The sequence below is a fragment of the Chiloscyllium punctatum genome, chromosome 6 (assembly GCF_047496795.1).
Source record: "Chiloscyllium punctatum isolate Juve2018m chromosome 6, sChiPun1.3, whole genome shotgun sequence".
NCBI lineage: Eukaryota > Metazoa > Chordata > Chondrichthyes > Orectolobiformes > Hemiscylliidae > Chiloscyllium > Chiloscyllium punctatum.
The window spans coordinates 75,662,318-75,678,207 of NC_092744.1; the positions used below are offsets into that span (position 1 = coordinate 75,662,318).

General features: G+C 39.4%; 1 protein-coding gene across 1 annotated transcript in view; it reads right to left on the reverse strand.

The window, feature by feature from the left end:
• Positions 1 to 8,594, reverse strand: part of LOC140479097 (beta-arrestin-1-like) — a 39,223-nt gene extending 30,629 nt beyond the window's left edge. Inside the window, exons 1-2 of the mRNA XM_072572965.1 lie at positions 8,409 to 8,594; positions 4,408 to 4,553 (exon numbers count right to left, since the gene is read on the reverse strand). Coding sequence (XP_072429066.1) covers positions 4,408 to 4,524 — 117 coding nt within the window. The 5' untranslated portion in view covers positions 4,525 to 4,553; positions 8,409 to 8,594. The remainder of the gene's footprint in view (positions 1 to 4,407; positions 4,554 to 8,408) is intronic.
• Between the last annotated feature and the right edge of the window lie 7,296 nt (positions 8,595 to 15,890).

The following is a 15,890-nucleotide window of genomic DNA, read 5'->3' on the forward strand; positions in this document are numbered from 1 at the left end:
ATAGGCTCGGTTGATAGCTCATCTGTTCTCTGGGAAACTGCCAAAGCTTATGCCAAGGGGTTAGTTATTTCATATTCCACAAGTAGGAAGCGACAGAAGGGCGAGCAGCGACATCTCCTTGAAGCACGGTTGAAGGCAGCTGAGAAGGCCTATTTTGACAGACTCTCGTTGGTCAAACTACAGAGGATTACGGCACTGCGGTCTACACTAAATTCTGTGCTCACGCAGATGCCAAAGAAAGAGCTAGCTTTTGCAAAGCAAAGTTTATACGAGCATGGTGACAAACCAGGCAAATACTTAGCATACCTTGCCAGAAAGAGAAGTGCCCCACAAACCATTACAGCGATTAGGGAAGGGTCTGGGAACCTAACATGTGATTCTAAAAAGATTAATGTGGTATTCCAGAGATTCTAATCTAAGTTATATCAGTCTGAGAATTGTGAGGAGGGGCAGGCCAAAATGGAATCCTTTTCTAGAGATCTGAAGCTCCTGGGTGTGACTCCCGATCAACAGCCCTTTCTCAATGCTCCATTATCAGAGCAAGAAGTGCAGGAAGCTGTGAGGCAGCTTCAGAGTGGAAAGGCGCCCGGTCCTGATGGACTTCCCAGTGAACTCTATAAGGAATTTATAAGTATACTGTCAGGCCCGATGCTGAATATGTTTAATGAATCATACAGTCATGATTGTCTTCCACCATCTCTGAGAGAGGCCAATATTTCACTTATCCTTAAAAAAGGGAAGGATCCGGAAGACTGTGCTTCATACATCTCGCTCTTAAATGTGGACTTTAAGATTCTCTCTAAGGCTCTTGCGTTAAGGCTGGAGACTGTGTTACCCTCTATTATTAAAGAGGATCAGATGGGCTTCATAAAGGGTCGCAGATCCTCCAATAACGTTAGGAGGCTGCTTAACATAATTCAAGCATGCCAACAGCAGTCAATACAGGGATTGGTGATTTTTTTAGATGCAGAGAAGGCATTTGACTGGGTTGAGTGGCCGTACCTTTTCTATACTCTAGACCAGTTTGGTCTTGGCAAAGTTTTCATAAGATGGGTAAAGGTTCTCTACAGTGTACCTCTCGCGGCGGTCATTACCAACGGGGTACGATCAAGCAATTTTAATATTTCTAGGGGCAGCCGGCAGGGCTGTCCCCTGTCACCATTACATTTTACATTGGTGATTGAACCGTTGGCAGAGGCCATTCGTGGGGATCTCAATATATCAGCTCCAGAAGTGGGGTCAAAATTACATAAGATTTCACCATATGCAGACAATGTTCTAATTTTCTTGACAAATCCAGTAGTCTCAGTGCCTTGCCTGATACAATGCATTCACGCGTTTGGCACTTTTTCAGGGTATAAGATTAATTTTGCTAAATCAGAGGTTATGCCTATGGGTGGTCTTACGAAAGAGTTGGCTCTTGAGAGTGACTATAGATTCCCATTTCGGTGGTCACGGGGGGTTTTGTGTATTTGGGCATATTCATTACTCCAGTTCTGGATTGGCTGTTCAAAGCCAATTTTACTCAATTATTTGAAAAAATTAAACAAGATCTCCAAAAATGGGAGGCACTTCCAGTCTCATGGTTAGGTCAGATAGCGCTTATTAAGATGAATATTCTCCCTTGTTTGTTATACCCGATACGGATGCTCCCCCTGATTTTCAATAAACAAACACTCAGGAGACTATACGTTTGGTTCAGCTCCTTTATCTGGCACCGTAAACAGCCCCTCATTAAATTAGCCAAACTGCAGTTGCCTCACAGATTGGGGGGAGTAGACCTTCCGGACATTAAAAATTACTAACTAAGCTCGCTTTTGACCTATGTGAGTAATTGGGTTTGTGGGGACCCTCTTTCAATATGGCTAGATATTGAAGCCTCCCAGGCAAAGTGCCCCCTTACCAGTTTGCTGTTTTTGGACAAGGTGAGGACAGTTAGGGAATATTGCCATAACCCAATAGTCATGAATGCTGTTAAAGCATGGAGGGCAATTCGGCAGAGGGAAGGTAATATTGGCAAAACATCTTTGTTTACACCTTTAGTGGGTATGCCGAGTTTTCAACCGGGTATGATAGATTCAGGATTTAAATGTTGGGCAGCTAGGGGTGTATCTTGCATGGGTGATTTATTTGAGGGAGATGTAATGATGTCCTTCGATCAATTAGTACGGAAGTACGAGTTACCTAATAGAGACCTGTTTCGGTTTTTTTCAAGTTAGGGATTTTAAAAAAAACCACACTTTTTGTGATCCCTACAAACCTGACATAGAAAGAGGGGTACTAAGGGCTAAGAGTACACTCTCTGTCAGTACTCTATATCACCAATTGGGGGGGTGCCACCTCAGATGAGTCTGATCGACTCTGCAAGATGTGGGAAAGATAGCTGGGTGTTGAAGTTTCTTCAGAGGCATGGGAGGATATTTGGGAGAATGCAAGGAAGATATCAATTTGCAATAGGACCCATGCTTTACAATTAAAGATTGTCCACAGGGTCCACTTAGCCCCAGACCGTTTGTCAAAATTTAAGCCAGGGGTATCTTCAGCATGTCCCAAGTGCAAGTTCTGCACAGGCACTCTTACCCATAGTCTTTGGTCTTCTGACAGGCTTCAAATATATTGGAGCGCTGTGGTGAGTGCAATGCAGAGGATTTTAGGTGTAGGGGCAGAGAAGGACCCTATTTCTCTCCTTTTGGGTCTACCCATTGTATTTCCTGCAGATGCACATAAGAAAAAACTTTTCAATATTCTTACGTTCTGTGCAAGGAAGAATATCTTACTAGGTTGGATATCCGAAAAACCCCCTAGGCTTGTCGGGTTGGCGGAAGATCGTTATGGAGCATATTCCCCTGGATTTTCTCACAAATATGGTCCACCACAAAACTGAGAATTTTTACAAGACATGGCAACCCTTTTTGAAATACCTGGACACAGATTTATTTGCTACACTAACAAGGGCTTTTATATAGCCGTAACGATTGTGTTTCATGAGTCCAATATCCAGGGAGGAGGAACTGTGAATGTATGAGTGTTTTGTTTGGCTGGGCTGAGTTATTGCTATTTATTTGTTTGTTGTTAGGTACTTATTTATTTAGTTAAATAGCTCGTTTAGGTTTTTTTAAATTTTACATTTCTCTATATATGTTTATACATTCGTAAAGGAGGGTGGGTTGGGAATTTTTAAAATTATTTGGTTTAGTTTTGTACTATTTTGAATTGCATTATTTTGTATTTGTTGTAATATTTAAAAATCTATTTTTTTCTTAATAAAAATATATATATAAAAAAATGCTTACACAATTTCAAGGTATCACAAAGTATTTCACGGCCAATGAAGTTTTTTTTTTAAAAGTGGTTTTAATGACAACCAATTCTCACCAAAATAAAGTTCCACTAAAGCAAAATTGCTAATTTCTCATTGATTAAGAGAAAGACATTGGCTAGGAGAACTCACTTTTCCTATTCTTTGAATGATATCATGAAATATTTTACATCTTCAAAAAATTGAAAAGAATAATTTTTTAATTTTAATTTTAATCTGCAAATCTGGACATCTAAAATTGCATAATTCATTCATGACCAAAGTGCTTTACATTTAAGAGACCATTTGGACTATGTGCTTAAATCCTTTAGTGAGATTTATCATAGAATCCCGACAGTGTGGAAACAGGCCAGTTGGCCCAACAAGTCCACACCGACCCTCCAAACAGTATCCCACCCAGATTCATTCCTCTACCCTAATACTGTACATTTCCCCTAACCAATGCACCTAGCCTACACAGCCCTGAGCACTATGGGCAATTTAGCATGGCCAATTCACCTAACCTGCATGTCTTTGGAATGTGGGAGGAAACCTATGCAGACACGGGGAGAATGTGCAAACTCCACACAGACAGTCGCCGAGGCTGGAATTGAACAGGGGTCTCTGACTCTGAGAGGGAGCAGTGCTAACCATTGAGCCATCATACCACCACGCTTTTATTCACATTTGCACAACAAATATCAAATGCAGAATTCTAGTGGATGGTCTAAGCTCACATTAGACTGGAGTCTTCTCTCCTATTGATGTTCGAGACATGATCAATTACAGCACCATGATTTACATGCATCTCATACCACACTTAGGAATTGGTGTTACACTAGAATGATTTTTGTTTCTGCTATATTTTAACTAAGTTATTGAGTAATTAATTAAATACATCTGCACAGTTGGTTAAATGTTAGGACTGCGATTTCATTTTCCTGGCTGTGTCCTTTCCCTAACATCAAACTGCTCACACAGCCTGAATTGTCACCACATCTCGAAGTTATTACTGTGGCATTGGAGTCTTCAGTGAAACATCGGAGGCTGGAAATCAGGGAAAGTAAGAGAGGAAGCGTGAAAGCTGAGTGGAGGCGGGGTTCACATACCGATTTATCACAGGTTGTCTTTTTGAAGACAATGTTTTTGGGAGCTGGTGGTGGTGGGTTCATCTTGGCGACAACGACGCTGGGAGCAGGGGTCTTCTGAATCTGGGGAGCACTCATCTTCTCAGGTGTGTGATAATGCAATGAGGCTGAGAAACAAACAAGTAAGTAAATGTAATTAAATAGCGGCATCTTCTCAACATAATATAATCCTGTTAAATAGATTAAAGGTGAGCTAGTAGCAATGCTAATTCCCACATCAAAATACAACTGCTGCTGAAATGATGGAAAAGTAATCTGGTAAATAACTGAAGCCATTGGTTGGTTGGAGATTTTTAAGTGGCCAGTTAATGGTAATGAAAGGCCTCCTTGTGCCACCACTTGTACTCTACCAGTGGGAAACCCTGGCAGCCAGACAGCAGTCTTAGAGAGAAATGTTTCTCTTGGTCAGACACTCTGCACCCCGTGGAGGAACTCATTCCCCAACGGAAAGGACTTGCCTGGTTTAGTTAACCTGCCAGTGTCCTGATTGCTGGGTTTGCTGACTGACCCAATTAGCTTGTCTCACCAACCTACTTCTCTGGCCTCTATCACTGCCCTGGTTGAAGTTTGGCATCAGTCACAACAGTGCCCATTGCGTCCATTGGTGTAAAACATTCTGTCTGGTTCTACTCTACCTCTTAAATATTGCAAAAGATCTCCATTAGGTGATTAATCAGCCTTCTCTTTTTAAGAAAGAGAAGATGAAATCTATTTGTTGTTTCTTGCTTACAAATCTTTTTTACACTCACTTCAGTGCAACCATCTTTCTGATGGAAAACACTCGGAATATTGTGTTCAGTCTGGTCACCACATCTTTCTGATGACTTCTCTATTTTCCAATTCTATCCCTTTAGTTATAGATCCTAGTTCCTGATTTACTTTCTTTTAATGACCGAGCCAGTGCCACTCCTTTAAAAGGCTTGTGCCTTCACACTCCCAGATCCCGCTGCCACGCTATCCAATGACATCCCTATTTTCTAAACTCTGTATGATGTACTATTTGCCAAGATGTAGTACCTTACAGTCATCTGTATTGAAATTCATTTGCTAAATACACGCCTATTATGCAAGTTTATTCAGATTTTCTTGCAAATTGTTGCAGTCCTTTCCAGCACTGACTTCCCAATCACTAATTTGGTATCATTTTCAAATTTAGAAGGCTATGTTGTAAAGCACTATAGGATTCTTCAGTCAGTCTGACAAAGTGCTGGGAATAAATACCTCTGTTTCTCTTTAAGGCATTCCTTAAAACCTACCTCTCCGAACAAGATTTTGGTCCTAACCTAATATTGCCTTTTGTAGGTTAGTGTCAAATTTTGTTTGGTAATGTTCTTGTGAGGCACCTCAGACTATAGAAGAAAAGCGATTGTTACTGTAGTCAGTGATTATCTCCAGGAATTTTAACCCTTGGGGATTTCACAATGAACTGAGATCCTCCTGTCAAAGTTTCACCCTGCATTCTTGACCAAGGTGCGACAGAGTATCAGGAGTAGCTTAGATTCCCTACAGTGCGGAAACAGGGCCTTCGCTCCAACAAGTCCACACTGACCTTCCGAAGAGTAACCCACCCAGACCCATTCCCTTCTGACTGATGGACCTAACACTATGGACAACTTAGCATGGCCAATTCACCTGCCCTGCACATCTTTGGACTGTGGGAGGAAACCCATGCAGACACACTGAGACTGGAATTGAACCTGGCACCCTGGTGCTGTGAGGCAGCAGTGCTAACCACTGAGCCACTGTGCAGATGGTGACTGTCTTGGATGGAAACTTGCCCCAGTGTGTCTGCTGTCTTTCTCCTTCTAGATGGAAGTGGTCATGGGTTTAGAAGGTTCTGGCTACGGATAATTGCCAATGTTTGCAATTCATCTTGTTGATAATACACATTGCTGTTACTGAATGTCAGTAGTGGAGGGAATAGATACTTGTGAATGTAGTACTTGTCAAGAGGGCTGGATGTGTCAAGCTTCTTGAGTGTTGTTAGTGCTGCACCCATCCAGGGGAGTGGGGAGTATTTCACTCCCTCCCTGACTTGTGCCTTGTAGCTGGTGGACAGGCTTTGGGGAGTCAAGAGTTGATTTAACTGTTGCAATACTCCTAGCCTCTGACTTGCCTTTGTAACTGTTATATTTATATGGTGAATCCACTTTAATTTCTGGTCCAGCAGTAACCCCCAGGATGTTGATGGGAGGGAGTTGGATTTCATAGATGATAATGCTGTTGAAGGTCATGGGGTGGTTGTTAGATTGTCTGTTATTGGAGATGGCCATTGCCTGGCATTTCTGTGGCATGGATATTACTTGCCATTTGTCAGCCCAAACATAGATACTGTTACATTTGAACATGGACTGCTTCAGTATCTGAAGAGGTGTTTGTAGTGCTGAACATTTATAATCATTAACAAACGTCCCCACTTCTGACTTTATGATGGAGAAAGGGTCACTGATGAAGCAGCTGAAGATTGTTGGGCCTAGTACACAACCCTGAGGAACTCCTGCAGAGATGTCCTGGGCTGAGATGACTGACCTCCAACAACCACAACCACATAAGACATTCAACTACATAAGACATCTTCTGATTCCTTTATCACAGTTTTGAATTTCAAAGGATATAGGAAAATGATTCAATAAAGTGCGTTAGTGTTCACGGTGGGGTATTATTATGCTGTTGTAGCAGTGTTATGATGTGGTGCTGCACCTACACAAGAATATGATTACAATATTAATGTTGAATAGGATCTTTTTTAGATATCGATATAGTAGCTGAAGTTACACCAATCACTTTCTCAGACTGACTGGCAAATCCTGTGATGTTCTTAACTCTCTAAAACCTCTTCATTCACAGAATCACAACACTCTAGAACATGGTACAGAGTTCTAGAAGGTAGCATAACATTCAACACTACAAATCAAAGCATTCTAAAAATGGCACAGCATTGTACAGCACGGGAGATTTTAAGAGTAAGTTTATTGCATCTAGCAAACCAATTTTTAGAATAGGTCACCTAATTAAGCAACCTTATTGCTAGAATGCATTCGAACCCCTACAGTGTAGAAACAGGTTATTCAGCCCATCGAGTTTACATGAAGTCTCCGAAGGACATTTTACTCAGACTCACCTTCCTACCCTTTAGTCCACATTTACCATGGCTAAACCACCTAGCCTATACATCCTTGGACAGTGGGAGGAAATCCACACAGACACAGGGAGAATGTACAAACTCTGCAGAGACAGTCACCCAAGGCTGGAATTGAACCCAGGTCCCTGGTGTTGTGAGGCAGCAGTGCTAACCACTGAGCCACCATGCCATTATTTTTGCAACCCTCAGCCTACTACTGCATCAGGTCCATCAATCCTACATTCTCTGCAGTTATATAGCCTCACCAGTTCACCTTCTTACCTACTCGTACAGTCTTCTCTCGCTAAAGGAATGCAAATATATCTCTTTTGATCCCACCTAATTATTTTGATATTCTTCCCTGGAAACTTATTTCATAATTCAATTACCCTTTTGGGTGATAATGTTTCTTTGAATCTTCTGCATAATCTGAACTTCACTTTTCCTAGAATCTCAACCCCTTGCTCCTGGAAACAACTTTCCTAAATCAAGTTTGTTAATTCCTTTAATAATCTTGAAAATGTTGGTTAGATCTATTTTCTGATTTGATTAACTTTGGAATATAAATTATGGTAAAATTGCATTTTCTGCATTTTTCACACAAAAATCGCTGGAATAAGATAGTATGGACACAATAGTTGATAATCATTCAGATGTAAAAGATTAGATCTTATTTCATCATTTTTAAAATAATTATCTGCTTTCTTGCTATGAGATAAGCAGCTGACACAGACTCAGAAAGATCACTTAATCCTGTGCAATATAGAAATAGTCATCTTCCAGTTTACCAATCAGCCTGACTTAACACCGAACAGATAATAGAATACTTTAAACATCCAACCTCTGCCAGAAATTGAAAGAAGGACAAGTGCTTTGATAGAAGAATCTCTTGACAATTCCTTTCTTTCTTCAGGTGTGTTAGTCAGAGAGAGAGAGAGAGAGAGCCTTTGTCTTAAAATGGGGCAACCGAAATACTGAATAGTGCAGGTCAGCAATTGTACAAATTTGTAGTCGCCACGTGTGTCACTATCTGAGCAGATTAGTGGTTGTGATAAGGAGACAATATACGAACAGCAAATCCTGCCCAAGGTTACAATGCCACATTATAAACCTTCTTTAAATAATCTTTTAATTGTCCTATTGTGCACAAAGAGGATCGTCTGTCTTCCCTCCTCCAATTTCTGAGCAGAATGTGGTTAGGAGGAAGGGCTAATTTTTTATTATTATTTGTTGTTGCCTTGTAATAATGTGTAAGTCATGAATATATGTCACCAGAATTCCTAATCCATCTAATCTGTGAGTAATTCATCTCTCCCCCCTAGTTTAATCTGACTGATTATTAGCCAAATTTCAAATGAATGGTCTTGGTCACTATCTATTCAGGCTTTTAAGTAAATGTTTTAGAATAGTAAGCAACAACATTCATAATCTCAGCCGAGTTGCACATTGATGGACTGCAAGCTTTTCGTTCTAAAGTGAACATTATCAGCTTCGTGCTTGTAGGGCTATGAGTTGCATCAATATTGTTCTGTGCATTTGGAAATCCAGCCAGGAATAGAATATGTAGCAAGAGTCTCAATTGCACTCATAGCATCTGTCCCTCTGAGCCAGAAACTCCAGGTTTGAGTCCTACTCAAATCTTGGAACTCCTTTGTGGGTGTAACTTTTTCCCATGGACAGCCAGAAGGTAGCTCACAACTGTTTTCTCAAAGACAATTAGGGATTGCCAACTACTGGACCAGCTGACCCACTCACATAATATGAAGAAATCATGAGGATATTTCATTCATTTATATTTAATGCATGTGATTAACTTGCTAGCAGTCAAGAATTCAAGTTCCAGAATTCTGTGAAGGGGCAGGAAAACTAAACAGATGGGTACCAGGATTTCAAAGATAACCTTTACTAATTAAGCCTATTTCCCTTTCAATACTCCAGGATTTTCACTCAATAACAGTGAATGGAAAAGAACCCCCTCTGCTCATGAAGACATTGGGACTGAGTGTACACACCTGCATTCCACCAATGCAAGGTGAATGTAAGAAAATGAACGAGATAGGATTTCTCTCATTAGCCAGGACATGGAACACATTTGGAATGATAGTACAGGATCCTTTTTCAGAGCAAGCAGATGGGGGAATGTTGTTTTAACATTTAACCTAAAGGCAACATCCTTTGTGATATCATATTCCTCCAGTGCAACAACTGCATTTTCAGTCTACAACATGGTAAGGTTATTCTTACAATCTTCTGATCCAGAGATGAGAGGGCTGTAAACCAAACTGAATGAACTCTCAGAAAATGTGGTCACACACTCCCTGACAATACCAATCTATAACATTCAAAAAGGAAGAGTTTATTTGGATGTGTCAGAACAGACTATCTTTAAGACACTATTGGTGAGTAATTCTCCTCATGATGCTCAGACTGCTATGGTAAGAATCTGAAGACAAAGGGTCAGAATTTGATTTTGATACAGTGTTTTACAGCCAATAATGGATCACTATGTAAAGGGGAGTTTGACAAGATATGTAATAGTCTGCTAATCTGTTATCTGCCCAAATCAGACTATCACCAGAAGTTAAAATGATTCCCACTTCTAGAGTGGGAGGGTTTTGTCTCTTCTGACTTCACAAAGCTTGGGAATCAGGAAGAGGAAACTTTTCAGCATTTCTGATGTTATAATTAAGCTATCACCGACTATATCGGTCTTGTTAGTATGGTCATTAATTTCAGACACTGGCAGTTTAATTCAACAGAATTTATTATCACGACTTTATGAATCAAAAACAGATTACCTGGCCTGGAAAACAAGTTCGCTGTGGTGGAGCTTAGCCTATTCCTGTTTTAAGAAACAATGGCTGTATCAGCTATTTTATACTTGCCACTTTCATTAATGGCTAGTTCTGTACTATATACATTTCTTCTTTCATTTATTTCCATTCAACTAGAATTTATCTCTTAATCTCATCAACAGAGAATAATTGCATGCATGCATTCCTTTAATACAAAGAAATACTTCTGGCATATCACTTTTCGTAACCTCAGAATACATCAAAGCAAGTTCCAGTCAATGAAGTACTTTAGAAATGCAGTTGCTGGTGTGATGATGAAAACCCAGAAGTTAATATGCACACATCAAGGTGCCAGAAACGGCAACCAGTTAGTCTGTTTCAATATTATTGGTTGAGGAATATGTATTGATCATGATACTGTGAGAACTTCCCTGATCATTCTCAAATAAGTACTGTGTAATTCTAAAGGGCAGGTGGCGTATGGCTTTGAAAGGTTGAATACTGAAGAATGCCATAAGCACTAATCACTATGTTGAATTGTTATGACTGAGCCTGGAGGAGTGCATTGTGGTTCAAGTCCCACTACTTCATGAGGCACAACATAAAATAAAAATACTTTTTCCAGTTACCAAGATGATCAATTAAATATGTTATCTATATTAGGTTTTAAACAACAAAATTTAAGAACCAGCTTTCTGAATATACACAATTATTCATTCATTATCAAAACTAAACTTGTTCCCTCTCTCTCTCTCTCACTCTCACACACACACATACATATAATAAGATGAAAGAAACACTTTGGTCATTACATTAATCTTGAAGGTAAAAGATGTAGGACATTTCAAAGTCTGCTACTCTGATAATCTTGTCAAGTCATTGCAGTTATATCTGACATCTTTTAGATATAGTTTGCTTAGGAAATAGTCTCAAGATGCTCTTTCAAACAGTCATTTAAAAGAACAAATAGGTTTCACACTGAACCTAACAGGAGGGTTTTCTGTTAAGAAATAGAAGAAGTCAGTTTGGTGGCTTGCCTTTCACAGATGTCATGTAGGCTTGTGGGCAGAGCAACTATACTTCTTGAAGAAGTAAGACCCAATATCTGGTCACCTTCAAAATCACATAACACCAGGTTATAGTCCAACAGGTTTATTTGGAAGGACTATCTTTCGGAGCGCTGCTCCTTCATCAGGTAGCTGTGAAGCAGGATCATAAAACATAGGATTTATAGCAAAAAACTACAGTGTCATACAACTGAAGTAACATATTGAACAAACCTAGATTGCTGTTAAGTCTTTAATCTTTTATAACGGATTATAGGTTTCAGTTCATTAATATGTAAATCTCAGAACTTCTTTAAAGTCACATTATTGAGATAACTTAAGGTTTTATAAAAAAAGGTGACATCTCAGCTCAAACAATGCATTAAAGGTGTGGGGTTAGAGTCTGTCTATATCCCAGTCTTGAGTCAGATTGGTTCTATTTCCAAAGTACAAATTTATAAAATATTATGTGAATTGACTGCCTGCATTATTTGGCAGCAGATTGAGCGCTTTTTGAGCAAAATAGAATGTATCTGCAAGTGCAAATTCACCCCATAGACTTATATATGTGGGCGTGCATGAGAGATAGACTGAGTGTGCACATATGAGTGTGTGTGTGTGCGTATGTGAGTGCATGTGAGAGAGTGTGTGTTTGCGTGTGTGTATGCTTGGTAAAGTGTGTGTGAGTGTGATGGAGTATAAGCCTATGAGAGGGTGTGTGTATCAGGGAGAGCATACGTATGAGAGAGGGTTTGCGTGACTGTGTCAGTATGTAAGAGTGTGTGCGTGCGTGTGTGTATGAGAGAGAGAGAGAGAAAGAGAGAGAGTGAGTATAGTGTAATGCATAGCGAGCAATGGTATGAGATCTTCAGATGCAGCTTTAGATTATCTGCTCAAGAAGAAGAAAACCTGCAGAAGAAACGTCTGTGACAATCCTCAACAAGGAAGAATTCTTCAGTGACCTGTTTAAAGAAAACATTTCAGACCTAGTGAGAGATGCATTGCAACTGGAGAGATAGAAACTCTGGAGAAGGAGAATTAGTAAGTCCAAGGCAGATACAGGCAGCCTCGGAGACGGTGCTCTGTGGGAGATGTCCCAAGTTGGAATTAAGAACTGAGTGAACTTGCAAGTAAAGCTTAAAAGCCAGAGTAAACCTGTTTGGAAAAGCAACAAGTTAAAAAATTATTTGCTGTTGAGATTAAGATTCACTGCCATAACAAAAGGACATCATGAAGCATGGCTAGAGAAATGTAAGTAAAGAGCCACAAAATAAAATTGTAATCCAAGGGCACGGGACTGGGGACATCACCAAGCCACAAATTAAAGTGATAATGTTGGGCAGATTAAAATCCTTAGCAGACCTGGTCTAATGGAGAAAGCAAGTTTGGGAGATTTAATTCAAGCTGAAGAAAAGGTTGGAGCATCTTCATAAAAGCCCTGTGATGGCATGAATCAGCTATTTTAACCATAAAAATGCTACGAGACTGAACAAATAAATATATTTCTACACACAGTTGGAAGTATAGCTTTTATTATAGCTTTTGCTAACCAAGGGGTGAAATAAACAACAGTACTGATGAAGTAGCACCAAAGGCCTTTAATCATTGTTTCAATCTCAGAACTAATAAAATCCTTGAAAGAAAAATATTTAATAAAAGAGTTCAGTATCCATGGAAAGCCATAGATGATTTTATTAATGATCTCTACAGATTAGTGAAGAAATGTAACTATGGCAATTTCAAGTCAAAATTCATAGGTGACAGAATTGTTGTAGGAATTGATGAGTCTTTGTGACATTTATTCTAGAAAAAGACACTTAGGTGGTGACTGAAGAAATAGCCTGGAAGCAATACAGTTCAAGAGGATCAACTTTGACACAGAAGAGCAACTGATTTCATTCCATTCTTAACATACAGAACCACAAAGTCAACATGTGAAAAACCTATGCAGTAAGAAGAGGCACCAAACACTAGAAGTCCTTGTCAGTGCTGTGAAGCAAAGAAACCTCATCGGGATAGATCTACACCTTACATTTTGGCAAGCTGATATTTCTGTCAATGGTCATCTCACAAATTTGAAGTTTGACACTGTGGCAAGAGTCACTATGTTATCGGCTCGTGAGCTATGGTTAAGAAAACACTGTCTGTAGCTAACAACAGTGTAATTACATGACCAAGGAAGCATAGCACTTAAGATTAAAGATGTGCTACAAGAAAGTCTCTAATATTGGTGATGTCAAATTTGTAAATAATGTCTACATACTTCACAATCAAGTATTCTGACTCTTGACATCAGTCTTCTTCAAAAAGTGGAAGAAGTAAATTATATTAAGTTAAGAACCAACCAGTCAAGGAACAGTCAGTCAAGGAACAATCAGTAAAAGGACAGTTGATGGAAGGTTTAATATATTAAACAGAGTGTCTTTAATGTAATATGATGTCCCAAGTTATTTCAAAGGAACTTTTCCAAATCAAATTTGATACAGCAAAACAATGACATATTAGAGTTCTTTGTCAAAGAGGTAGTTTTGGCAACATACAAGAGGAAAGGTGTGTTGAGAAAATGGAAAGGTAACTAAAGACATGTGAAAGTATCGGGTAGTAGCAGTAGCAATGGATGATAGCAGTTATTTGTGTTTTACTGAAGAGGGGAGCTTCTTCTCACCTTTTAACAGCTTTGGAAACAAAGTCTTGCCTCAGTATTTCAGATTTTAGAGTCATGGTGTTAGTGTGTAGGGCTTTTATATCTAAGACACATATACAAATCTGATTAGAGGGTATTATCAATGACAGTATGAGGAATGGATTTTCAGTAAATCCCTTTGTACATCATCATGTTCCCAGACAGTGATTTTGTTCTGTCTGCAAGGAAATTTCAGCATTCCAATGAGATGTTTTGTTGTATAACAATCCTCAGTATATCCACTGTAATAATTCAGTTTTACCATCGAAAAATAAATCTAAAATAATGCAAAGCCATTAGTGCACAGGAAGCATCTAGATTTAACAACTATCTCTGTAGGTTGCTGCATCATACAATTTGATAGGTACAGTTATAAATCCTTCAGGGATTTAGTGCTATTGGTAGGTTGAGTTTATGTAATCGAGCTGTAATTCCTGTGTAATCTGCACCTCCCTTTGTCATCACTGTCCGCATTAGCAAGGACCACTAGCTACAAAGGGCACATTAAAGGAACATTCTTTTGCATCAAACTAGATTGGCCAAGACATCTTAAAAAATTATTAGTGCTTCTTGACATGAAAAAAATAAAGAAATTACATTTAGATGCTCCCTTTTATGTCCTCAGAATGCATGAGTGCTTTACAGTCAAATAAGTACTAGTCACTGTCCTAAAGTATGGAATACATCAGCCAATATGTGCTCAACAATATTTCACCAACAGTAATGAGATAAAGATAATGGTGTCAAAATTGGCTTTGAAAACTTTGAGTTTGGCACCTTGAATGATATTTTATAAGTGAAGTGGTATCTATGCTATGGTGCACTTTTCCAATGCAGCTTATGTTGAATGCTATCAATGCAGTGAAAAGGATGTTGGTACAGGTTTAAGGACCATGGGCTTGAAGTATGCAGAGTCGACAGTTCATGTCTGAAAGTAACACTGATCCCATGGCTGTGCCTTCTAACCTTGCTACTCCAGTTACCGCCCCCACTTAACCTTACGCATTGAGCATGCTGTCAGTAGCAGGGACAATCCCTAATGGAGCTATTTAAAGAATCATCAACTACTTGATTAGTTCATTGTTAATTACTTTCTATAGACATTGTTTCAACATGGAATTGCTGATGTTTTGAGTCATTGGTTGCAGTTTCCAAAGTCTGCAGGGACTGATCCTTTATGTGTTGAAAACATGGTTGTAACTGCAAGGGCCCTAGACACACCAGTGCCTAGCCATTGGCACCATGGTTGCAATATGAGAAGGATATTGAACTGAGGTAGCAAGTAAGAGACACAGGAAATTGTGTGCTCATAAAGGGAGGAGAAAGGGGAGGGAGAGGAAGCTTCTTAAAATAATTTATCTCCGTCAAAGCTAGGAGCAGTATATGGATTATCCGTGCTTTACAAATAACATGCTTACATAACCTTCCCATCCTTTGGAAACAGACCTGCAATCTCAGAATTGGGGCAAGGACAAAGCTTTAAGTATTTGTGATCCTAAATTTTTTCACATTTGGTCTCTCCTTCCCAGTTGAAGCAGGTAGCTTGTCTAATATCTCCCAATTCTCTACTGCAACAGAGAGTTGAAAAAAGGCTTTTCATACTAGGGCAGTAAGTTCATTGCATTCTGTAATCATTGAGAAGCAAATTATACATGAGATTTTGCCAGGAAAGTAGACTTCCCATGATGTATAGTAATGATTGGTTTTTCAATGCATTAGTTGTTGTGGGCTCAGGAGAACTCTGCATGCTAACAACTACATGATTGGCTCCTGGGCAAGTGGTTACAGCCTTGTATGTG